This window comes from Diadema setosum, chromosome 8 (genome assembly GCF_964275005.1).
Source record: "Diadema setosum chromosome 8, eeDiaSeto1, whole genome shotgun sequence".
NCBI classification, from domain to species: domain Eukaryota; kingdom Metazoa; phylum Echinodermata; class Echinoidea; order Diadematoida; family Diadematidae; genus Diadema; species Diadema setosum.
The window spans coordinates 19774045-19799368 of NC_092692.1; the positions used below are offsets into that span (position 1 = coordinate 19774045).

Below are 25324 nucleotides of genomic sequence, written 5' to 3' on the forward strand. Positions count from 1 at the left end.
GAATTTTCCTTACAACATGCACGTCATAGAAATTTTTTTGCTTTGTTTTGTTTTTGTTTTTGTTTTTGTTTTTTAGAAACTCAGAATGATTTCCACAGGTCAGTACCACTAAACTCAGGGTATCCCAAGATGTTATAAATGAAGCAGTGTGTGTAGTTACACGTAGTTTGTGATTGTTTGAATCTAATACCACGTAGTTGGTAGTAGTACTTCAAACATCTTGTTGACAGCAATCACCTTGGCATATTTGTTTTGTCTTTTTTTATACCAGAGAACCTGAACATTCAGGCTGTAAGAAGAGATGGAGGAGAATGCAAGCAAGATAATTCGCGGCCGCTCACGTAGCCGGTCCATCTACCACTTGGTGGCCAAAGATGAGTCAGACGAGGACATCGAGTGTGTCACCAGCAGTGAAAAGTAAGCCTGTAACTATTCCTAAACTACAAATGGTCTGTGTTTGTTGACTCAGCATGATGTATCCCTTTAAGATCTGCTTTGTCTAATATAGACTTGTAAGAGATACATGTAGGAAGTCCTGTGTATAGCCATGGAGGAGCCGCTAGTCCCACCTTGATTAATCCGGATTAATCAGGGTGGAACTCTAGTGACGTTTGGTCACACTTACCGGTAATCCCCTTTGGATTGGATAAAAGGCATGCATTGAACAGTAGAATCATTCCTACGCTAGGTGTGGGCTCATATACAATTACATTAGCTGTGCTTGTATCGTTTATCATGGCAGTCCAGTTATTATGTTAACCATAACAATAGGCAGTCCAAGAAGACAGCATGAATTATCATGCTGCTTCAGGTTGGTGCTTCCATGCACTACACTTGTTAGGTCTCTAACAGTGAAGGAATTGTTATGTATCTTTCATATTCATGAGAGAGTCAATATCATACAATTAGTGCATGCATTATCATGCACTATATGGATACGGGATTATAGTGCTGTTTTGTATTGTAACAGAGGCCACAGGCCAAGGTGAAATAGAACTGTTATATGAACATTGTATATGAAATTATAACATTTATAAAATACGGTACTGCAAAGAATATACAAGCAGATATTGCAGTATGAAGTACAGTCTGTAGTCAAACTGCTTGTTACTCATTTTCAAATTTATCGAAATGGTTCGATACGAAGTCTGCATGATGCATGCGATGATTAATGTTACATGTTTTTGCAAAGTATACAATTGCACATGCTCTTACAGATTACTTTACTTGTTAAATGTTAACTTTAGAACACATCTTTATAGAACATCATTATCTTACTGCACAATTAACACTGTCCAGAGTAAAAATATTTCTTCTAACTAATGTATGTTAAAACTGTTTTTGCCAAATAATACAAAGCTTATGTACAATAAAGGTTCTTACATTGATCTTACAAAGGAGGTACCAAGTACCTCTTCGTCTTTCAGTTTAATTACACTCTACCATCATAAAAGTAGTCAATCGTTAAAATACTTGGTCCCTTTTGATCAGTTTTAAAGCTTCTCAATCAGCTGGTTCAGTTGAGGTTAGCACATTTCTTTCTCCAGGACAGGAGTTCTGTAAAGCTAGATTTATCACCTCAAAGGCACTCATGTGTAGCTTGTACACTGTGGCATGTTACACCAGCAAATCCCCCTTTCCACTGGCTCCTTTTTAATAATGGGAATGAGAATGGCTTATCCCTGCCAAAGATAACTTGTGATCACTCCCACCTTGTGTATTCATTTGCACTTGAAGTGACTGTACCCTACTGCTCCGTAGTACACTGTAAGCTTATATTGGGATCTAACTGTAGAGGTGTGCACCAGCTCTTATTTGACGACTGGCCCAGGTTCTGTTTTCATTCATCGATTGTTTGTAGTTTATAATTACATGCAAATGCACATTTCAAATTCCGAATAGTGTAAACATGAACAAGTCCCACTTTTTCTGTGGCCCTTTACTATTAAGTTAATGCTGGTACTGTTGGCAGGAAAACCAACAAAACATGTTCAAAACTTTCAAGATTTTGCTTGCGACAGTACAAGTGCTAGATGTTGGGTAGAAATGATGGTCACTATTAATTTCATGTAGTAAAATTGACTTGTACAGTCAACATGCCTAAAGATATACTTTAATATGCAACATGTGACTCTGAAACTTAGTACGTAGACACACAAGGGTTGTTTACAGCAGACATAAATACAATGTATTGTACTGAGTCTTATAAATGCATCTGGCTTAACGGTCATGCCTCAAGGGTTTTAGTCCTGTTTACACACCTGACAAACTTTTTCTCATGCCTTAATTGCAAAACCCCTCAAAAACGAAACAAAGCATGAACCTCCAACCACCAAATGTTAGATTTTGGGAGAGTATCTCTTTTATTTTTTACAGAATAAGTCGAACTATTATATGTAATATGCACCAGATTGCACAATTTACAGCTTAAAGGGGATGGCTAGTAACTGATCAGTGGGAATCAGTGGGAATGCTGGGGGATGATTGTTCCAATCCTTGTGGGATTCATTTATCTATTGTTGTGTGAAAATTATTTACTTCAGAATGGTCTCATATTCAAGTAATGTGTAGTTTAATGTTTCCAGGTTAGCATGCCTGTACAGTGACGGGGCGATTAAACTGCACATTACTTGAATATGAGACCAGTCTGAAGCAAATAATTTTCACACAACAATAAATGTACTCTTTAATGAATCCCTCAAGGATTGGAACAATCATCCCCCTGCATTCCCACTGATTCCCACTGATCAGTTACTAGCCATCCCCTTTACAAATGCTAAAGCTCCTGACTGTGGAAGGAGGAACACCAAACTCCCACACCCTCTCCAAGCTTGTTGGCTTCTCCCCATCGGAAGGCACTGACGCCACAAAATTTCACGCCTTACTGCTGTCTGATCTCGGCCTCTCTGTTATTTGTGATATATTAAGTCTGCTCTGATGTTGATGATCTCAGTTATGATGAAATGAAAAATACTTTTTTTAAATGAAAAATACTTTTTTGAAAAGTTTGCATTATCATTATCATTACCATCGTCAACATGGTTGTTACTACTATGGCAAGCACTATGTAATGATGATTGTAAGTACGATGATTGTTATTACTAGAGGTATCATTGTATCAGTGCCATTGCCAAAAGCACCATCATCATCATCATCATCATCATTGTCATCATCACCCATCACTTGTCCATAATACTTGATGCTTTGTAGAAAAATCTTATTAAAAGTTCACTGAGCAAGTTATTGTATAGTTTCTATCTCATCAATCTTTCCTTGCAAGAGAGCCGCCTTGTGTTTGTTAATGTGCTCCCGTATGTGTGTATTACTCTGTCTGTCTTTTTTTTTTTTTTTTTTTTTTTTACTACCGCTTAGGGATATCGTTGTTGTTTTTTGCAATTATATTTTTTCTCCATGAGGGGACTGCATTCTACAAGCTCTGCTTTTTAGCAGTCCCCTCCATTTCCAGCAATATCTTTTATGCATTTACCACAGTGACGTAACAGTTATTTGTATCTCTGTTGATAATTTACCTGTCATCTCTTTTACAATGTTATTCTGTTCATCGCATTGTGGTACTGATTTCATGATGACGTCTGTGTATACGAGTGTTTCATTGTATTTCTACTTATTTGTTTGTTGGAAATGAAATAAATCAACTGGAATAGTTGGATGTTGGTTGCGGTGATTGCAAGGAGTTTTGTTGAAATGTTACGAATTGCTATGATAAAATTAATGTTTGTTTTTAACAGATGTGTCATCTCTTTTTATCGACAGAGTTGCCAAACTTGATGGGAACTTCTTTGAACAATTCATTGCACTGCACTCAGCTGCCAGGGAAGCTGGCCAAGAGGCGTACCAGCCAATAGAGGTTTGCACTATGTAGTCATAGTTTCTAGACACTTTGATTTTTTTTTTTTCCATTTTCAGTGAACTTCTTTTGAGATGACCACTTGATTTTGTCAATGAAAACTGTACTTATGTTTTGTTGGAAGGTTTAAAGTAAATTGTTGGGTCATAGAATCATGTTGTAGTCTTTTGAAAGAAACATTATCAGCCTAGTATGAAAGTTAAAATACAATGTAAATGCATTTCTCATAATCAAACATCATGACTGTGCATGAAAATCAAAAGTCAATGATAGCTCTGATGACAAGTTGAGAATTGCATTTAGTCCAGTAGTGAAGTATAAAAGATAAAAATTTCTTGTGAAGTAACGTAGCTGTGTATGAGTAATTCCTCTTCACCCTTTGGTTGCTTTGGTGCTGATTGGCACAGAAAACCCCATAGCATTGTACACACCATGCAAAGTGGCTGGCATGGAAGGGGTTAAAGAAAGCCATGAATCCACAGCCCAAATATGTTGGCAATCTCTGCGAAATCCATCAGAGCGATGAGCAGCACTTGTCACTTCCTGTGTATCACGTATGCCAACATCCTCATACTCCCTGCCCAGAGAGAATTCTGTGCAGGGAAATATATCATCATGTGCAATGTACAATGGTTGTACAAGTGTATATGAAAGAAATGTTTTAAAGGGATTGTATAGTTTTGGTTGAGACCTACATGCATGTGTATGTTCAGGTTTCTAACATTCTTTTTTTTTTTTGTGCTCAGAAACCTCCTTTGAAATGTGAAAGAGGATGTAATTCCAAGATGAATTCAATGTTTATTTGATGAAAATTGGTTTTGAAATCAGCTGAAATATCCAGAATAGAGCGATCCTAATACATGTAAAAGGTGGGACCCACCTTTTTATTAAGATCGCTTTGTTTTACTTTGCTTTTGGATGTCTCAGCCATTCCAAAACCAATTTTCATCTAATAAACCTTGAAATCCTTATAATGCTATGCTCTGTACTATTTCATAAGTGGTTTCTTGGTGTCTTGCAAAAAAGTTAAAAGCCCAATCATCATCTCCACCAATACTATACCATCCCTTTAAAGTAATGGAGTGTATAGAAAATCCATAGACTTTGCGGGCACAGGGAAGCATGCCAGGAAATCGCTTCCAGGATACAAAGCTGTGAGTGTTGTTTACAAGCTTCTGGGTTGAAATCTGGAGGACTTGTTTTCCTTCATACTCCCTAAGAAGTGATCATCTCCAGATATCCTTGTGACCTATTGTGAAAATGCTTTGATTGTGTTTGTGTTCGACTGTATACGTGAAGTATAAATAACAACGAACAATTTTATGTCTGTGTGCTAATGATACCGCAAGATATTTCAAGGGAAATTCCAGGCCAGTTACCAAGAAATGATGAAAAATTTTTTTTTTTTTTTCTGCCATCAAAGTGTAAAACATTATGCTATTTAATTTCTGCCTGAATAAATTCGAAATTATGATCAGTCAGAGTCAGGACTTCCGACTGTTGCTTAAATTGCTTTAAAATAACATAAAATGTAATAAAATAAAGATTTTATGTGCAAACTATAATTATGGCAAGTAGTGAGGCGAGGATGTCATCAACTTCCTATTTGCATAGATTCATATTGACTGTTCATTTTTTTTTGGGTGAAAACCAGCAAAGCTTCGCAATTTCATAACTTCCCTAATTTTTATCTCATTTTGAACAAATTTTCACTATTGTGCTTGTAAAATTGTACCTTTTCTTTTTAGACTACTTTTTTTTATTGGACTGGAGTTCCCCTTTAAACATCAGTCAAGTTTTGTTGACCCTTCCTGTGCTTTGTTCATTCTGTAACCCTTATGACCTGAAACAAACTCAACAAAATGTAACTGATTATGCAATCCTATTTAACCTAAGGTTGTCTAAATGGCCTTATGAGGGACCATTGCATTGTTAATGCCATAATGATGTTGTTGTTTTACTTACAGTTTTGTGAAGTTCTGGGGAAATTTACCGATAACCAATTTAGGCTTTGCAAGTTACAACTTATATCGTATTGGCACTTTAATGGTTGCTAAAGATTACCAGTACTTTGTTGGTTCATTATATACCAACCCCCAAATTCCAGGAATGCACGGTACAATGTAGGTGTAGCTACAACCACAACTCTTTGCTAGACTTGGTGTCATACTTGTAGCTCACTTAAGGTACATTGTATACATGTACCACATACAGTAAGTGACAGACAGGCTTTTCAAGAACACATGTATGTGGACTCCTGCTCTAGACAAAAGATCTCCCTGAGCCCTTGGCCCACATGTTTGTAGACAGCTGTGCAAGCTGTACCTGGCTCGAAGTGGGTGCATTTCATGTAGCTATACAGATCCACCTGGTTGTAAACCCAATGAACTGGAGCTAAAGTGAACTACTTTTGTTGGCTCATGGATACAACATGAATGTAAGCAGAAGTAGGGCAGCTGCTGGTCTGCATCATCTTAAAACTCCTCTTTTTATTAAAAAAAAAAAAATCACGTTATGTTTTTAAAACTTTGATAAAACATTTTGCCAGTCAGTGTGTGCACATTACTGTATATGCCGAATATTTAGTGAGGTTTTTATTTTCATGAATTTTGCGAGTCAGCTGCTATTCGCGAAATTAAAGACACGCGAAAATATTGACTCTGATCCAGATATGAATGTGACCTATGCGTATACATTTCTCCGTTCAGTACAGGCCTCCATGATCGCGAATTTAACCACCCATGAAATCGTTGGGAAGTCTCAATTCATGAAAATTAAAGACTCGCTAAAATATATGGCATATATACAGTATAAGATGCTGGTTGGCACATGCACATTTACTCAGGCAACATTTGCCAAATCTATTGACTCAATTTTAATTATCTTTGAGAATTCTAGCAATTTCAAAGTGTTCATTCATGAGTCAGTGGTCTTCCTTTTATCATGGATTTGCTCTTTATAGGCCGTGGGTGTTCGGTATATAGTTGGTTAGTTGTCAGTTTTTAGCATGTAATCCTACCAAGTTAGATCCTTGTTCCCCACGTAGTAAGCCGAAACCTGTGATAAAACTTCCTGTGTATGACAAAAGCTGGCTGAGATTTTTGTTTTGTTTTGTTTTTTAAATACACACTATGCCTTCCTTCCGCCTGCAGCAATTCCAATTCCAGTAGTCACATATGCAAAGGAAGTTGTCGGTATGGATGATGCACATGCAGGAAATCTGTGACCACGGAAATTTTAAGTGGTATTTATAAGAGTAGATTGTAAAGTTCATTTCTTAAAAACACTGCTGTTTAGGGTGTTTAATGTATTTGTGATCTGCTTCTTGCTTAATATGATGAAGAATGAAAATCATTCATTTGTGTGTGTGTGTGTGTGTGTGTGTGTGTGTGTGTGACACCTGTATTTTTTCTGTATTCTTAGTCCCAGTTTAACTTAATGCAGTGTATGTGTGGAGTTTGACAGGGAACCTATATTACACACAGAAATTATGGAAAGTGTGGCCAAGGGAATTGTAATAACTGAGATTTGTAATAACAGAGAACACCTACAACTATATGTCGGTAATATGTTGGCTGGTGAGACAATTAAATGTGACAGTTTTCCATTTGAGAGAGAAAGGCTCAAATAAATTAAATTGAGTGGGACTTAAATTGAACATAAAAAATGTAGCCAAATTTGTAAACATTTGCTTGAATTTTCAATCTAATGATGAAAAGATGCTATGTGTATGATAGTCCTGACAATAAAGTCATCAAGAATCTAAGTAGGTCTGCAAAGTAGAATCTTTTTCCATATCATAGGCTAGCATAAATCATCACACAAATAATTGTTCATTGCAGCATAACAATATGCCTACCATTGACCAGCCTGTGAGTATCTAGATTTTTTAATAAAAAAGATTTGGCCGTGCTCATGCATTCAGAAGAGAACAGGAAATGACAATGGCAAATGAAATTGTTTAGTCATGAATATTGAAATCGTCGTGAGCAGTCATCAACATGTATCTGTGTCATTTTTTGTCTCATATCCATTCCCACATGACCATGAATTTCTCTTTGGTTTTGTTTTGTTCTTTCATTCTATTTAGTCTGAGTCAGCCAACAACAATGCAGATATTGACTTCAGCGTGTGCAGAGGGCTGTACAAAGATATTCCACATCCCACTCACAAAGAGGTAACTATCTCGTACAAGAAAAGCACTCGTAGAGTGCAGATCTCTGCCAAGCAGCTAATTTCCACCCATACACACAGGCTGAAAATCGTCCAGTGTCCCAGTATAGAAGCCTTCCAGCTGTGCGGTGCCTTGCCCGAGCGGAAAATATTTGCTTTAGAGGGCATATGCAAATTTCAAATATGTGCAGCTTCAACTCCTGAGTTTGTTGATCCTATCTGCAAAAAGATGCAAATCCTTCAAAAATCCATAAAGATTCGCGGATCACAAGGTACATAATTTAATCATCTGTTTCTTGTGTCGTTATCAGCTGTCCCTGCAAGTTTCATCCAAATCTGCCCACAACTTTTGAGTCATTTTGCAGACAGACAAACAAACAAACAAACCAGTGCCAATGAAAACATAACCTCCCTCCTTTGCAGAGGTAATACTTGTAATTTATGTAACACAAAAACTAGCTCTGAAGCAGGAATTTGTATTAGCTGTCTGTATAATTTTGTATTGGAGTGGCCATTACAAATGCAACAAATTTCTCAAGCACAATACTGGAAAACCAGAAATTTTTGCGTACATTGTAATTTCGCAAATTTTGCGAGACCCAAGATTTCCAAAATAAAAATGCATGTGAAAGCTCTTATCTGCAGTATAATGCCTTGAATGCCTGTGGCAATTCACAAGAATTTCATACCGCGAAAAAAGGCTGTCAGCTTCAGTTGAATAAACAACTTCATTATATACATGTAGGTTAATAAATAGATTTATGTGATGATGTGTCACACCATGTTTGGCATGATTCTTAGCTCAATATCAAGCTCGGCTTACTGGGGATCCTCCTGTATGGTACCTTGACTTTTTTGTTTATTATCATTATGTCTTCGTTCTTTGTCACAAGGATTTGATTATCTGTCATGTGCAAAATCAGCCATGAATTATTATGAATCATGTGTTTATTTCTGAAAGTGATCAGAGTTGATTATATTGTTCCATACAGAAACAATAAAATGAAATGAAATGAAATGAAAAAACCCTTTTTAACACAAGATGCAGAAACCTCAAGTTGTACGTCTAGAATGTGAAATGATGCCCTATCATACCAGTACTGTTGTAAATGCAATGTGGATCATTTGAGCAGGTTTGATGAGGTTGCCTTCTTGCGCTTGTCTCCTTTAAAACAATAGACAGAATTCTTCTACTCGGCCATGCTGATTGCCATCAACCAGAGACTGGGAGTCCCACACGAGATGAAGGCTCTTCCCAACACCAAACTCTTTCAATATGCACAGGAGGTGAATTTACTGCATACAAAATATAAAAAAAAATGTCTTTCAGCCTGGCAGGAAGACTACTTCACAGATTGTTTGAGTGCTAATGTTTGATGGCTGGTTTGTGAACTTAATTGTGTTTTGGATTTTTTTCTTCTCTTCAAGATGTTGGTGTTTAGAGAAACAATAGCATGTGTTTGCACCAAACTGGATTTCAAGATATAGACCGTGGAAATTGCAATAATCACAATGTACAGGTCTGTGTCTTGTCTAGCCTATTACCTTACATTCTCAAAACAGAACCAGTCAGTGCTTTAGTGCAATTCCAGAAAAAAAAAGAAAAAAAAAGAAGAAAAAAGATGAGGAATACTAGCACATTGTGAAAGCTATGGTTGTAGTTAGGATTTTCCTTTCATGTGGCCTATATCATCAGTGCTTCTCAACCTTTTCTGAACTGAGGCTTACTTTGGTGCCTGCAACTTTTTTTTCGAGCCCCAGCTAGATCGAATACAAATCATTTTAAATTCATTTTTGACTGACATCATGGCCCCCCAGTTAGAAGCACTGGCCTACAGTGTAGATGATGTCTTGTGGTTAATGTACCTATCAGTTATAGTATTTTGTCTGCTGTACAAAGACTTGTTCTTAATCTGATCCTTTTATACACTGCCTCTCATTCAAAATGCTGCTTCTTTGTGCTAATATAAGTCTGCAGTAATGATCATCCCTATCAAAGGACTTTATCAATGTTAACACATGTTAGCACATCCGTTGAGATTTTGAATTTGTGTTTATATTCATCTGCTTGTCCCTGCATTCAATAGGCTTTGAGCGTGAAGGCCACGGAACATGCAACTCTCGTGGACAGAGTCCGCAATGAGTCGGTGAGTATGCACGCAGTCAACTCACCCATCAGAGCCAGACCATGACCAACTGTCCCTTGTATTTGTTTTGCTGTTATGCCTGGTTGGTTTTAGGTTGTTTGTGTGTTAATCCTCCATGGACAGGGGATAAGTCTCTTTGACAAGGACGATCAGTGCAGGCTTTTTTTTTTTCTTTCCAGTCACAAATCAATATGTTACATCTTCTTTGCTTAGTTTCTTCTTATCCAATTACATGTGTATTTATTACCATGATATGTAATTGGGTATATATACTGTATTAACAGAGCTGCCAAGTCTCCCTGATTCTACAGGAGTCTCCCTGAAAATGTCAAAATCTGTTCATGTCTAAATAAGAGAATATTGAAATCTCCCTGATTAGGGAATTATTTCACCCATTGAAATGCATGTAACACACGGATATCTCCCTGATTGCTGTGTGGAATCTCCCTGATTTGGATATGGGAATGTTGGCAGACCTATAAACATACCATTTACACTGTATATGCATATCTTAGAACATAATTAGAAGCATGCATGAGGTCGTAAATAGTCATCAGAGCCACCAATGCCTTTTGCACTGCTTAAAAACCCTGATACCTGTTTCCATTTACGTGGAGCTGTGGCAAGGTTGGACATTGTCCCCAATAAGCACTGGTTTCCATGCCGACGTATCCCTGATTGTTCATTCTGAATGCTGGCAGCTCAGAAGAGTTAACCGTCTTCTTGATATCAGTGTACTGTGACAATTTAAATGCAGCTACATTGATGTGCTGACCCCGAAACCAGGCTTAGATAATCACCAATTTTACACTTTGTGTGATTGTTTTTTCTTCTTTTTTATTTATTTACTTATTTGATTTTATTCATCTATTTATTAATTAATTTATTTATTTATCTATCAATTTGTTTGCTTGTTTATTCATTCATTCATTTGTTTATTTATATATTACATGCTATTTTTTACTTTTATTTGGTATCTTTTCCAACATAGCCTCCACCTCTTGTTCTACTTGTGGATGTTATTTCTGCCAAAGGACTGTTGCCCAAGGATGCAAATGGTATGTGGAATACATACATGTAGATATTTTGATACATTTATTGTATATGCTTGTAGCATGAACCTTTATAATACTTTGTGAGCTGAAATTTTCATGGTGGTTTTATTTTTGCAAATGTTGCAAATTGCCTTTGAACTACAAATATAACAATGCCAAATATAAAAATGTGTGAAAATATTATTTCTACATATGAAAAAATCAAGCCTTGTCAGCGCTGATTCACTTGCAACTAGTAACTCACATAGGTCTAGCATGCTGTGTTGGCCATGTGATTCTGGGGCATAGCAACGTGCTAGTACAGTACTTCGAATGCAGAATGTTTTATTTCCTGTTCATTCAGCCTCAAGTCATGCCCAAGTAACTATTATTCACCAAACCAGCGAGGTTTTGTCAATATGTGATATGAACGCAATGGATAACACAAGCTTGGCTCGTAGCAATCTTGAAATTATGCATTCACTCATAGCTCTGTCTCTTTTGTTTTCTGTTTATTATTGGATGTTATTAAACATTACTAGCAATATTTTCTGCTGTGGAAGTGATCCCTTACAGGGCACATTTCATGTTTTTTCTTTCTTTCTTTTTTTTTTTTTGTAACCCCAATAGAAATTTAGAATAGGCTGACTATTAAAGGTCCAGTTTACCTTTGGGAGCAGTAATTTCAAAATTTTCAAGATATCATATTTGATGCATATGTGTAGGTCTGTTGTATCATAAAACATCCCACCATATGAAATATTTGCAATAAAACCTAAAATATAAGGAGATATCAGGGTTTTTCTCAATAAACCGTAACTGTATACGGTTTAGTCTGGAAATTTTTTTATTATAACTATTGTTCACATTTTGTGTATTTAACAACACTTAACATCGATTATACGGATTCAAATTTTGACAGTGGTTGTTTCTATCCCTAACTCACATTTTAGAACTATTTTATAGTACTAATGCTTTCATCTGCAAATGGTAAATTATGCCTTTTAAGGTAGGGGATACCTTTTACAGACCTCCCAAAATGCAGCAAAACATTAAATATGAACCTCAGGGGACTTGTTTAGGCCACTGCTGAGAAATTTGGAATTCAACAGTTATCTACAATTTGAATAATGCACAAAACTCAACTACTCAGTAGTTCTGTGTGTCAGCCACACTTAAGCCTTTTTGTTGCAGTCTTCTGTCTTTTTTATCTATAAACACAAATCTAAAAGTATAAGAGCTGATGTAATAACATATAGAGTGTGTGGCAAGAATGTATATAGAAATGTTTGTAAGTTTTGATGAACTTTCTTCACAAAATATACATGATGGACACACATGCAGTGCATGGGTCTGCAAAGGTAGCCTAGTAATGTACTGGAATTTACGGTGAGCCCCGAAAAAAATTCAATTCAAAATCTAACGGTCAATAAAAATGTACTAAATGTTACCTTCCACTTTCAATACTTTATGGGAGTTTCTAAAATGATACTCTCTTCAACATAGCACTGTATTTATACAACTCTTCATTTAAGGCATGCAAATGGGATTCCCTACCTTTAAGGGGGGGGGGGATACATGTATTACAAAGCTCTGAATGCCTTCTACTCAAGAAATAAACTTTCTACTTTAGTTTTTAAGAAATGAACTGTTGTTTTGTATGAAAATGAGTGCTCAAAATGGCAAAACCAGTCTCCATTTGGTCCAAATTTTGCTTCTCCATTTGAAGTTGTGATGCGGTTTGGCTGGAAAATTATGTCGATCAAGAAATCTATCAACCAGTTCATAGAAAATGCAATATTCTCTATTCAAGACAAGCCAAGCTGCCTACTGGTACCATAGCTTTCCCACATTTGGGATGAGATACTGCAATTATCTGGGGTGTGTAATTTATGGTCTGCTCAGACAGTAGATAATGAGGCCTCTCGTACTGGTGGTCAGTATTGGGAACTTTCAGTGTCAATTATGGCATCCTGCCTCATGATTTAAATGGGCCATGAAGCTGCATATATGGTCTTCTTTGTTTCTTTTGTTTCTTTTTTTTTTCATTATAAGCTGTGTGATATGCTGTAATTACATGATTATATGTCTTGAGGAGAGTATCCGCTCTTTATGTCGAAGAGTGTGGAGATATATCTTCAGCGCAAGGACGATAAAAGCAATTTCGCGTCAGTTTGTGTTGTGTATAGTGATAAGGAAACTATTAAAACAAAGGCAGACAAACTGCTCTAAGTGCGTATATGCAAATGCGTATGCAAACACCCAAACACACACACACTTTTACTCACATGCACACACACACACTTAATTACAGTGGACCATTTTTTGATTGGAACCATTTGGTCTCCTTTACAAGTATTCTCCTTCACTTAGAGAGAGAGAGAAAAGGAGAGAGAGAGAGAGAGAGATGGGGGGGGGGGGGGTTGGAAGGAGAGATCCAATCTGCTGCACCACACCTGACGTGCTTGGGCACAAACATGCTTGACCTTTGATACACTCTACTGCCTTTTCTATGTCTCATGTTTGTGTTACGACTGTCAAGAACAAGCAAAGGCTCACGCAGTGACGTCACCACTGCATATATGTTATGTTTTATCTCCATTTGGCCTCAGCATAATCATATCATTAATGCTATAAAGTTTATCTGTGTATGGATTTTGAGATAAGATATGTTAGCCAAACATGACAGTTGATGGAACAGTTTAACTGCAGCAAAACCAATACATCAGGGAATCATTCAGGTTGTAATCGTTATCATCAAATCCTTGGTAGAATTTTGCTGCAAAAATGATCATCTTGTCATTATTACATTGCCAAGTCTGAATTTCAGTGCATTATCTTGTATATTGGAGAAAGATTAGATGGAAATTGCTCAAGTAATTAACTCTACTCAAAATGACAAAGAACTTTATAAAACTTGGAGAAAAGGATTTCTCAATCTTTTAGAATTTAAGGATCCTCTAGAAATTTAGTGAATGAGAGGATTTGAAAATTTTGCTAATTACATGTACATATATAGATAAAACTACATATTGATATGAACAGCAAAGGGAACATTGATCAGTTTTTTTTATCTACCATATGATACACTAGACATTAATAGTAAACGTTATGATGAAGAAAAATACATCACCAAGCCACAGAAACAGTTTTTATTTTGTTTTTTTTTTAAGACTTGCTGGTGACATGACTTTTTGATTAATAATGAAGAGACTCATAATGTGATGTCAAATTGATAAACATACAATCCCACAAAATTAGTGAAAATGATTCTTGACGTTCAACATGATAATTAAAAGGAATAAGTGACATATTGAGAGTCAGAGTATGAAAGCAAAAATTGCTGTATTACAATGTATACTCTTTGTCTCATTGCCTGTAATATTTTTTTTGTTTGCACTGTCCTTGATACATAATAAAACACACACACATACACACACACACACACACACACACACACAAAATAAAAAATCATCTTGTGAAAGCTGCTTGAACTTACAATCATTACCTCCATCAAGGAGGTTAATGTTTTTAATGGCGTTAATTTGTCTTTCTGTCTGTGTCTGTCTGTTTGTTTGTCTGTTTGTCTGTCTGTCTGAAAAAGACAAAGCACATACCTCCTTGGCGGAGGTAATGATCCTTGGATGTCATTCCAGAGGTCCTTGGACTGAGTTCCCTGGCAGTAGTAGCGCCTTTGGGTAACAGTAACAAGCAGACATCACCTAGTCGTGCAGAGGAAACTTGAAACCCATATTGTGCTTTGTTCGGCATCTCGCACATTCACCGCAGTGCTTTCCTTGGAGATTGGCACAAATGTCCAGCAAACACCTGTCAATGAGTAGAAATTTCCCATCCCCATTAATCCCTGTTGTGCCACAATGGCCTTCCCATTGGACTGAGGCATTGTAAGGCTTGAGAGAGGGCGTACAACTTGCGATAATAAGGTCAAACTTGGAAAGGGGGAGGGGATTAACTGGAAGCAGAGAAAGCTTGGCAAGGTCTCGCTTAAAGGAAACCCAAAGCCCAAACAGTAAATCTGGATTGAGTGCAAGCAGCTAGTTTGGAAAAACACGTAAGTGAAAGTTGGAGAAAACTCAAAAAGTTATGAATTTTTTAAGTTTCTGTGCTGTCATCGCTTGATAAGAAAACTTCTACAATTCATGACATTATTTTGGACAACAGTATAAAGAAAATCTAAGGAGATTTCCACTGAATTTCATTTTTCATGGAAAGTACATAATTATTCTATCAGCTACAAATTGTAATTACTTAGTGGGCCTATTGACATATGTTAAGGGTAATATTGTTCCCCCTGCTTTGTGAAAGAGGAAGTCAAGTGCTCTTTCACTATGCTGGAATTTCAAAATATGTTTACATTTCTTTCAATTTTCTTTTCATATTGTTTTCCATGACGATATCATGAAGTGTCTTCTTATCTGAGGATGATGTCACAGAAACTTAAAAATGTGTAACTTTGAAATCGATTGATAGATTTTCCACAAACATTGTCGCTCAGTCCATGTTTATATTTGAGCTTCAGAAAGGCACATGAAAGGGTTGAATAATCTCATCAAGATTCACTTCAATTGTGTGTCCAACCTAATCAGGACTGAGTGACCCCTTCTGTATATTGGGGATCGTCCCCCTCTGGAAGGAATACTACGATGGCAAGGACGGGGCCCGTGGCCATCTTCCCTCCATGAAGCACGACCTCCTCGTGGACCATCTCAGCAAAGATGCCCTGGTCAGCACCAAGGTGCAAGAAAAGACGCTCACACCGACATGGAAAGAGCAGTTCAGATTGTAAGTTTTGTCTTGTCTTAGTATGAGTTTTTGTGTGTTTTTATTTGTATTTGTTTGTTTATGTGTGTGTGTGTGTATGTGTGTGTAAACTTGACCAAAGTCATCGTGTCATAAACGAGAATCATTATGTGACCCTGTCTATGTATTACATTGTACATTGTCAAAGTTGGAAACCTAAACCCATTAAAATGTGAAAATGATGTGATCTTGGTATTAAAAAAAAAAATGAAACTTGAGGTTTGGTTTAAAGCTTAAATTCCTTGTCTCATACAACTATATCCATATATCAGTCTCCAAAAGTATTTTGAAGTCTGAATTTTTTGCTTTCTAGGAAGCATGTTGCTTAAGTATCTTAGATTGACCTATGATGTTTGAATTTCTGATCTTATGCACACATGACTACAGTACATCTAAGCATGTACTAGCCCATTGATAGCTGGATTTTACACTCTCTCTGTGATAGGCTTTTGAAGAGAAAATGGGACAGCTTCCAGTCTGGAGAATTTGAAACTGTCAAAAATAGGAAAGCAATGTCTGGTGGCTGCATATGGGGCACATATATCTCAAGTGGTCAGATAGGGGTCAAGAGTTGGCCATAGAAAAAACTGAGACTGATCCCTCATAAGTTCTTCACTCGTGTTTGAATGGATAAACTAAATCACGGCCAGCGCCACATTTTCAAAAGTGGGGGGGGGGCAGTTTATATTGCTGGTGCCAGTTCTTGGCTTCGTCAGCTAACAAGGAAGCAAAAAAAAAAAAAAAAAGACAAACCCAAAACAAAAAAAAACAAAAAAAAAATGGCCTTCAGCGCAACTTTCTGATTCCACTTCTGGGTTTCTTCAGCTGACAAACAAACGAAAGAAAAAGAAAAAAAAAGGCCTTACCAACAAAAAATTCATTCTGGTACAACTTGCAATCAGCAAAAGCTTAACCACATTCTATTTTTCAGTGCTACTTCCTGGGTTAAAAAAAAAAAAAGTGAGGGGCCCAGAGTGGTTTCATCCTATGCTTTCCTATGTATTGTGCAAAAAAAAAAATAGGGGGGGGGGGGGCGGAGGCAAGCCCCCTCGGCCCCTCTGGTTCCACCGGCCCTGTAAATGAAAAGTTTTCACAGAAAGTACCACTGTGATGAATGAATTCAAGATGTCCCTAGTTGTAAAGCTCAATGATATTGAAAGAGCAATAAGTTTGTTTTAAATGTGTGTGTTAGATTTCTCTCTTTTTTTTTTAAAGTTATTTCATCATTTCAATACATTTGGACAATAGGAATGTCCCCTTCTCGTATTTTCTCTACTTAACTTGCATCATCGGGGAAAAATACCTCTTTACCAATTTACTTAGGTACCTATATATTGCTGTTCTATGAAAGGGGATAAGTACTGGTGTAAGGTACTGGTGCAACGTGAGACTATTGTAGAATGTGTATAGGGTACATACAGTAATGTCTGTACCTTTTTCTGTATACTTCAACTTAGTTTGGGCAGCCAGTTTCTATGATAGACATCTAGTCAACCCACAATATTCAGACAAGTGCCTGTGTGGTGCTCAATCTTGAGGAGATTTGCAGGGTCCATGAATGAAACACGTATCAATTTCACATGCCAAATAATGCTCCCCACACAATGAAGGCCGATACCGAAGATTAACACTTCAGAGCAGAGCCTTGGGAAATGTGTGTGATAGCAAGAACAGTGTATGTGTCCTGAATTGCAAGTTCATAGCATTCCTTGAATGGTTGTATTGTTTTTGACATGCATCTGTTTAACCAAGAAAAGTTTTTTTTTTTTTTTGGGGGGGGGGGAGGGATAAGGGAGGGGTTTAATGCTTGTAATGGAAAGTACATTGATACAGCATACAAGCTTTTCATTTCAAAAACCTGAAAATTTTTAAAGGGTGCATTCATATTAATACATCAATGCAGAATATTGCATGTGGATTATCATTTCATTTCATGTAACTCAAGGTGAGGTGTATACATAGAAAATCTTTTGACACTGATGGTTTTTATACATGCTCTTGTGTTTCAGTGATGTTGGGGATGTCCAGAATGAGCAGCTTCAGGTTGAAGTGTGGTAAGCTGGATTTTAATTTCTCAATAATTTCAGAAATGAGACATTTGCAGTTGAGAGAGAGAGAGAGAGAAAAAAAAAAAACCCATCAACAAATAGTTAAATCCTAAGGAAGTTCATTTCGATTTATCAGGCAAAGAATACCAAACGCTGTGCACTGGATAATAAAACCGATACTGAAAGCGGATGGCTAGTAAATGATCAATGGGAATCAGTGGGAATGCTGGGGGATGATTGTTCCAATTCTTGTTGGATTCATTTAAGAGTACATTATATATCTATTGTTGTGTGAAAATTATTTGCTTCAGAACGGTCTCATATTCAAGTAATGTGCTGTTTAATGCCCCGTCACTGTACAGGCATGCTAACCTGGAAACGTTAAACTGCAAAGTACTTGAATATGAGACCATTCTGAAGCAAATCATTTTCACATAACAATAGATATATAATGTACTCTTAAATGAATCCCACAAGGATTGGAACAATCATCCCCCAGCATTCCCACTGATTCCCACTGATCAGTTACTAGCCATCCCCTTTAAAAATGAGACATAATGCATGGTGTGGCTTTCGTACTGTGAACCAGTTTCTATTGCTGTAGTGTAGGTCTCAATCCTGCCTTTGTCCAGTTCAGTAAAGTTTAATGTTAGTAGTATTTGTCACAGGTTTCTGCATGACTGCTGGACATGATATGGTGAACCTGAAAGTTCTTTGTTATACTGTATCGCTTGGTTGACCTTGTTTTTGAGAGCAGAAGAAAGTGATTAAATTATGAAATATGCGTGTGAAAAACGAAATATAATGACAGAGTGCAGTCTATGAGAGATGCACTAAACTGCAACACCATGAAATGTCTTGCATGAAAACAAAAAGCACCAAACACTCACAAATCTGAATGAATAGGCATGGATAATGTGTAATAAAGTGAGTGTGCAGTTGTGCGATGCAGCTGAAGGGAAATACATGTATCACCAAGTTCCAGCAATACTCTTCTTCAATTTTTGCAGTGAATTGTTATAGCTATTGACCGATTCGGGTTCGTTGAGGGCAGCAGACATTTTATGGCACTGGGCGCAGCCATGAGCTCAAATTGCGGTGTCTCAGCCGACCCCCCCTGCTCTCCCCCACCCCACGGGCAACATGTTTATCGCGCACTTGTAACAAAGGTTCGCGCACTAAGCAAGCATTCGCGCACTCAGTACGAGATGCCCATTGGCTAAAACAACCATGCATCAGTTTTTCATTCTGCGCGCGTGAGAGGGGTGGGGAGAGAGGAGGGGGGGTCGGCTGAGACACCGCAGTAATGGCGCTGCCCATGCCAAAAATGCACATAGCGTGTCACAGAATCAGTCAATAGGAGACGAGGGAAGCTTGCTCTGTGTTGTGCATTAAACATTCTCCACTTGTATGGCACAGTACCTTTGGGCATCTTGAGCAAAAATGCACTGCAAATATTAATTGTATTGCTAATTTAGAGTCTTTTTGATAATGCCATGAGTCTAGGTGTTTACTTTTCTTATCTTATTAAATTTTCAATGATCACATTAATCTACTTTGCCTAGAACACAAGTATTTTTACACAAATCCCTGGTTCAGAAAATATTTCTTCTCCCTTACTAATGAGTGAATTATGTTTTTTGGAAAGTTGTGTGTAAAATTAGACGATCTTCAATATGCTGTAAGAAGGGGAAATGTACAAAGTTTGAAGCCTATCTCTGATAGAATGTTGCAATATGAGTATGATATGTTTATTGAGAAGGCAAATGAAGAATTCTTTATAGAAGGCAGTAATGCTTTGTCATGTAACAAAGATGGGTCCCAATAGAGGTGCCCAGAGGATATTACTAGTCTAGGACACAAAATGCAGTGTCAGTGAGCATGACTTGGTAAAAGATGGTTCAAATTTTGGTGCAGCATCAGTTATTTTCTTCTATCACCAGAGTGTAATTCCTCGACCACATTCATTGAGTCTTTCAAAACTTCTTGATAATGGCGCTCTGTTAAATCTGTGGAAAAGAAATGTTCGAAAATGTGATGGTCTCTGTTTTGTTTTCTGTCCAGGGACCATGACGAGGACTCATCGGTGATGCAGACGATGAAAAACATCAGTGAAGTGTCCAACCTAAAAGGAATGGGAAGGTAAGACACATACTGCTCTGTCTTTGTATATGGGGGTTAAGTAACCAAGGCCCCGAACCTGACAAGTACTAGGGTGGGGGTAACAATCCACTTACATACAGCTACACATGTCTTGTGTATTTTGTTCCTGTTGGCAGTGTCTTCACACATTGTTATTCCCCCCCCCCCCAAAAAAAAAAAAAAATAATAATAATAATAATAATAAAAAAAATGATTAAAAAAAAAAAAAAAAATCATGTGTTCTGGCACACACACAAACATTTGATATCACCTTACCATATGATCTCTATTCACTGATGCCACCATTGTTTTAATGATTGTATTTTCTGAACACTCTTATCGATGCACCCTATACATTCAAGCCATACCAGCATACTGCTCATACAGAATTACAAGTGAAATTATGTGCTCAAAGGAATTTTATAATTTTTTGGAGCAATATGTTTGGATGTATTCATAGAATTTTTAATTCCTGCAAAGTCCATCTTTGAATGGCTGTGAATAAAAATTTGGGAGCAAAAAAAAAAATTCTTTACATAGAATTTCCTGGAGAATTTGTCTGTACTGACTTATCTTTGGCACCAACTCTGTCAGGCCTATCACTCTTACTGAAAAGGCGATTACAGTGAAGGACATCTTTTCTTCTCACTCTCGCTTCCTTTTTCAGCCTAAAAGTACTGTTATCAACAGAGAATGTACTAGGTACCAGTTTTGTAGATATCTCTGTGTAGATGGTGAAAGAAAAGCAAGGGTTATGCCAGCTCTAATGGGTGGTGACTATGTTTTGTCGAGAAATAGGCAAATGAAAATCAAAGCAAGGACAGTCTCTTAAAAGGAGCCTAGATAGTTCCTGTAGCTTCCCAATTCCTGCTTAACCATTTTTTTTTGCCAGACACTTCGGACAGTGTATTTACCACTGGGGGTTTTTATGTGCCAGTCGGCTCAAAGCACACAAAGGGTTTGTGTATATCTCTTTTGCAACCCTGAAAACAGGATTCCTTTCATAAGCTGGTATATTTTAGAGGTTGGAAATTGAAACCTTCCCACGGAATAATAGAACTGGAAACTTGTTATGATGGAAGAGGAATGAATACTTTAGACTTCCAGTGACTTCATTCAGAGCCTGAAAGAAATGTGAACCATTATTCTTAGTATGAAAGGGGACTGTTTTTTCGTGAGACATTGAGTTTGGTTTTGATTCATTTTCTAAAATGCTTCGGTGTATTACCATAAGATTTCGTACACAAAGTTGGGAGACATTATTCTTCAACCATGCAAAATCTTGTGACGTTAGTAAAATGGATTACTATGACCTCTAAGATGCTAGTTCAGGTGGATTGCTAATATGGGCAAAAGGTTGGTCAGAGTGACCTATTTCTATCTGTTACCTACAGATACATTCTGTTTTACCAACTCAGACCATAATTTCCAATCATTTCACATCTCAAAGAGATGTCAAAAGCCCCATTATTCCAAATTACTACTCACAACACAACTTACATTAACTGTCATATATCTACATACCTTAATTGCTTTCTATGTGCTTTGGTATGGATTTGACCAGCACATTTCTGTATACACCAGAATACAACGTAAATATGTTCATTCTACAGATGAGGTTGAACTTTGTGTTGTATGTAGGAAGAATCTGTACCCTCATATTTCCTAAGGGTGCTTCATGTGAGGTAAAGCACTGAAATAAGATACATTTACCATCTGAGTCATCAGCATCTTATCTGGTCAGCCATGATAGGTTTTTGGCACCAAAGAGTTGCCGATGATTTGCATGGCTGAGCAAAAACAAGTGCGTAGTGTGTATTAAAGCAAATTAAAGGTGTGAGATCATTACGTGGTATTCAGAAACTGTTATGAATATTTAAAAAAAGGATTAAAAAATGTTGCATTGGTGTAGCGAGAGAATGTATCAAATAATGTGGAAAGTACAGTACTACTCCTCCTCCTCCTCCTCCTCCTCCTCCTACTACTCCTACTACTACTACTACTACTACTACTACTACTACTACTACTACTACTACTACTACTACTACTACTACTACGTGTACTACTATTAATACTATTCCTACTACAGTAACTACTCTTACTACTACTACTACTACTACTACAACTACTACTTCTTCTACATCTTCTTCTGCCAAAAAAAAAAACAAACAAAACAAAACTATTGGTACTCTTTTGACATCAAGTGTTTGATGTATAGTCTCAAACTTTGCTTCCTTTTCTTATCAGATTTTTCAAGGAAATAGCCCAGTCGGCCAAAAGCAGTGGAAAGAATTTGGATGACTTCCTGGGATGGGTGACCATACCACTGAATGTGAGTCCGGTCTGTAGTTGCCTCAAAGGGAGCTAAGTTTCCGACAAAGTGACACGTTGTGCTTCTTGAAATGATTATGCACAGTGTAGTTTCCTGTATGAATATGCGTGATACATGTATTTGTAGTAAATATATAGTAGGAAAGCCTCGTGATGAAACAAAACTTAGAATAATGCTCAGTTCCTTTAAATACTGTTACATTCATCATACATTTATTACCTTCAACTTCATAATTACTTAATTGTATTTGTATTTTGAATGTATATCTTTGCTTTGCTATCATTTTATATTACATGGATAGAAAAAAATAAACGAAATGAAGTGAATTTGGTTACTTGCTTGGGAATCTAAGGAAGATCAGCAATCGAATATGGATCTACACTGACTCACACAGGATTATCTTCACAGACATTTTTACAATGTACATTTTTATTCACCCCCTTTTTTTTTCCCCATTTCCGTCGACAGACAATATCCAGCACAGGGCTAGAATGTTCCTTTCCCCTGCAGGCGAGATCAACCAAGTCCAAAGTGGAAGGCGAACTGAAGCTGAAGCTACAGCTGACCCTGAAGGTATCGTATCTCGCGTTCATATGGTATTCAATGTCACCGTCACATCCTGGGCGTGTGTAGTCTCCACATCAACAAAGACTGGGGTCAACTTCCCTGTTAATCTATGTCAGTCAGTAATTCCTGCAGAGATATCGGTCAGTTTGTAAGATTTTTCCTTTAAATCTAGACATTACATCACACCGCGTTGCCAGTTTGTCTTTCTCTCTAAACTTCTTTTAAAGTCCGAAATGAGAAATATAAAATGTGTGTGTGTGTGTGTGTGGGGGGGCGATGGCTGCAGCCCCCCAGTTCCGCAGCCCCTGATATTTTTACACCTCAAAGATCACTGTGTAAAATCTTCACTCAGACCATGTCATATTTTTGATTCCTTATAGTACGTGATGATGATATATATTCTCTATTGTCTGTTCATTGTGTGCAAAGTTGTATTATCACTCATTCTTAATAACCCAAAGACTACTTTATTCCACTCTTTCAATCATTAAATCATGCTCAGGTTTTAGAGAAGAGTATGACCCAAGTTTTCCACCCAAGTACAAATGTGACTGTGCGTCACAAACGAACAAAAAGTCGCACACACTGATTTTGTGTGAGGACTGAAAATAGGTGAAATACGTCAACCTAGCTGATTTTTACTTTTCCATATTTTCTGAAAGAGCAAGTCTTCTTCTACATTATACTAAAATGTGGGATCATAAAATGGGCAGGAAAGTATGTTTCTAGTAGTTTATCTTGAACATTTTTTGGTAGAATAGTGTGATTAGGTGTGTCTTTAGAGTCCACTTTTCATTTCTTAAAAACCTTGTACACACTCTTCACTTTCAACTCTAATAACATTTGAAAGGATGATGCTATTGCTTTGAAAGTTGGCATTAATTATGGATAGAATGTGTTAATAAGGCATGCTCAATTTCAGTTTAATCTGATAATCCCTTTATTGTTGTTACTCCGGCGGTTTACATCCTGTTTTTTGTCCCATTCATCGCACAGCCAGCACGGCATGGTGAAGATTAAGCGCTTGAATAGACACTGTACTTTAGAGCCTCTTTTCTCAGTTCACACATTTCCTGAGTGTGTGCTTTCTTTCCAATATTAAGATAGGTTAGGAGAGTCCATTTGATTTGAGTTATACATCATTTTAAAGCTTAGAGTCTGCTCTTTCAGAACATGCTGTTAACTAAAATTTCATGTCTGGTGACTTGTTGTTGGTTTTGTGATGCAGGGTCACAAATGTATCTGTGCAAAGTTCAAACATGCAGAGAATGTGGTATTTATGCCCGTGGTGGTATAAAATAGCATGCAATATAAGGAAAAAAAATCTTAGTTTTATATGAGAAACAGACATTCTCAAGAATGCTCTGATACTAAATGTGAATCTGTGATCCTGAGAGGGGAAGTAGTGTCCCATTGACATTTATGACGGCAGGAGAATGTGTAACTGTAGATTGCTTGGGATTACGCTGTGGGATCTCATTTCAGATATTTGGCTCAGAAAAGTGGTTTCAAATTTCCCTGTTGGGTTTAGTCAAGAATCAAAGCTCCATTAGTTGCATGTAACTATATCCTCTGTGCATTGAGTATGGTTTTTGTGTTGTATGTGGTTTGTTTTGGAAATTTGTTCTCCAGAGCTGCTAGAAAACTGCACTTTTTCTTCATTTTAGTGTATGGAGTTACAAATACCCAATACACAAGTATATCTCCTTACTTGATCTGTAAAATTCTCCCTGATTTTGGTTGATTGATTGATTTATTTCTTAAATCTGGTTTATGAATAATACTGCCATGGCAGCCAAGAGGCTGAATCTTGACTATCGGGTCATGATTTTCTGATCGATTCGATTCCATGATACACCACCCATGGTTGCATGGATGACACATTAGGATGATGAGTTCATAAATATGCTGGAAGTTGACAGGGGTGAATTGGCCTAAGATCCGCAGAATATAAAGCAAACCGGTCACTGGTGCATTTAGCAATCTCGATATAGTTCTCCTAGTCAACATTAGGTACGACCATTCATAATGGCCAAGTTTTACCTGACATCATCAATTGTATGCCATGATACCACACCTCTGGGTTGCTATTTTTCTCAAGTTCTGGATTTTAGTCAAGTAGAATGTGCATTTCGAAATGGCTATTCAGCTGGGCACTTTATTTTGGAAGTGTTTTATGTGTGGATGTTGGC

At 37.2% G+C, this 25324-nt stretch overlaps 1 protein-coding gene across 1 annotated transcript in view; it reads left to right on the forward strand.

The window, feature by feature from the left end:
• Positions 1-301: 301 nt before the first annotated feature.
• The window catches only part of LOC140232126 (protein unc-13 homolog D-like), a 51421-nt gene continuing 26398 nt past the window's right edge, over positions 302-25324 (forward strand). Inside the window, exons 1-11 of the mRNA XM_072312274.1 lie at positions 302-417; positions 3775-3868; positions 7959-8045; positions 9221-9328; positions 10129-10188; positions 11180-11246; positions 15830-16025; positions 18053-18097; positions 20156-20233; positions 22481-22565; positions 23034-23138. Coding sequence (XP_072168375.1) covers positions 302-417; positions 3775-3868; positions 7959-8045; positions 9221-9328; positions 10129-10188; positions 11180-11246; positions 15830-16025; positions 18053-18097; positions 20156-20233; positions 22481-22565; positions 23034-23138 — 1041 coding nt within the window. The remainder of the gene's footprint in view (positions 418-3774; positions 3869-7958; positions 8046-9220; positions 9329-10128; positions 10189-11179; positions 11247-15829; positions 16026-18052; positions 18098-20155; positions 20234-22480; positions 22566-23033; positions 23139-25324) is intronic.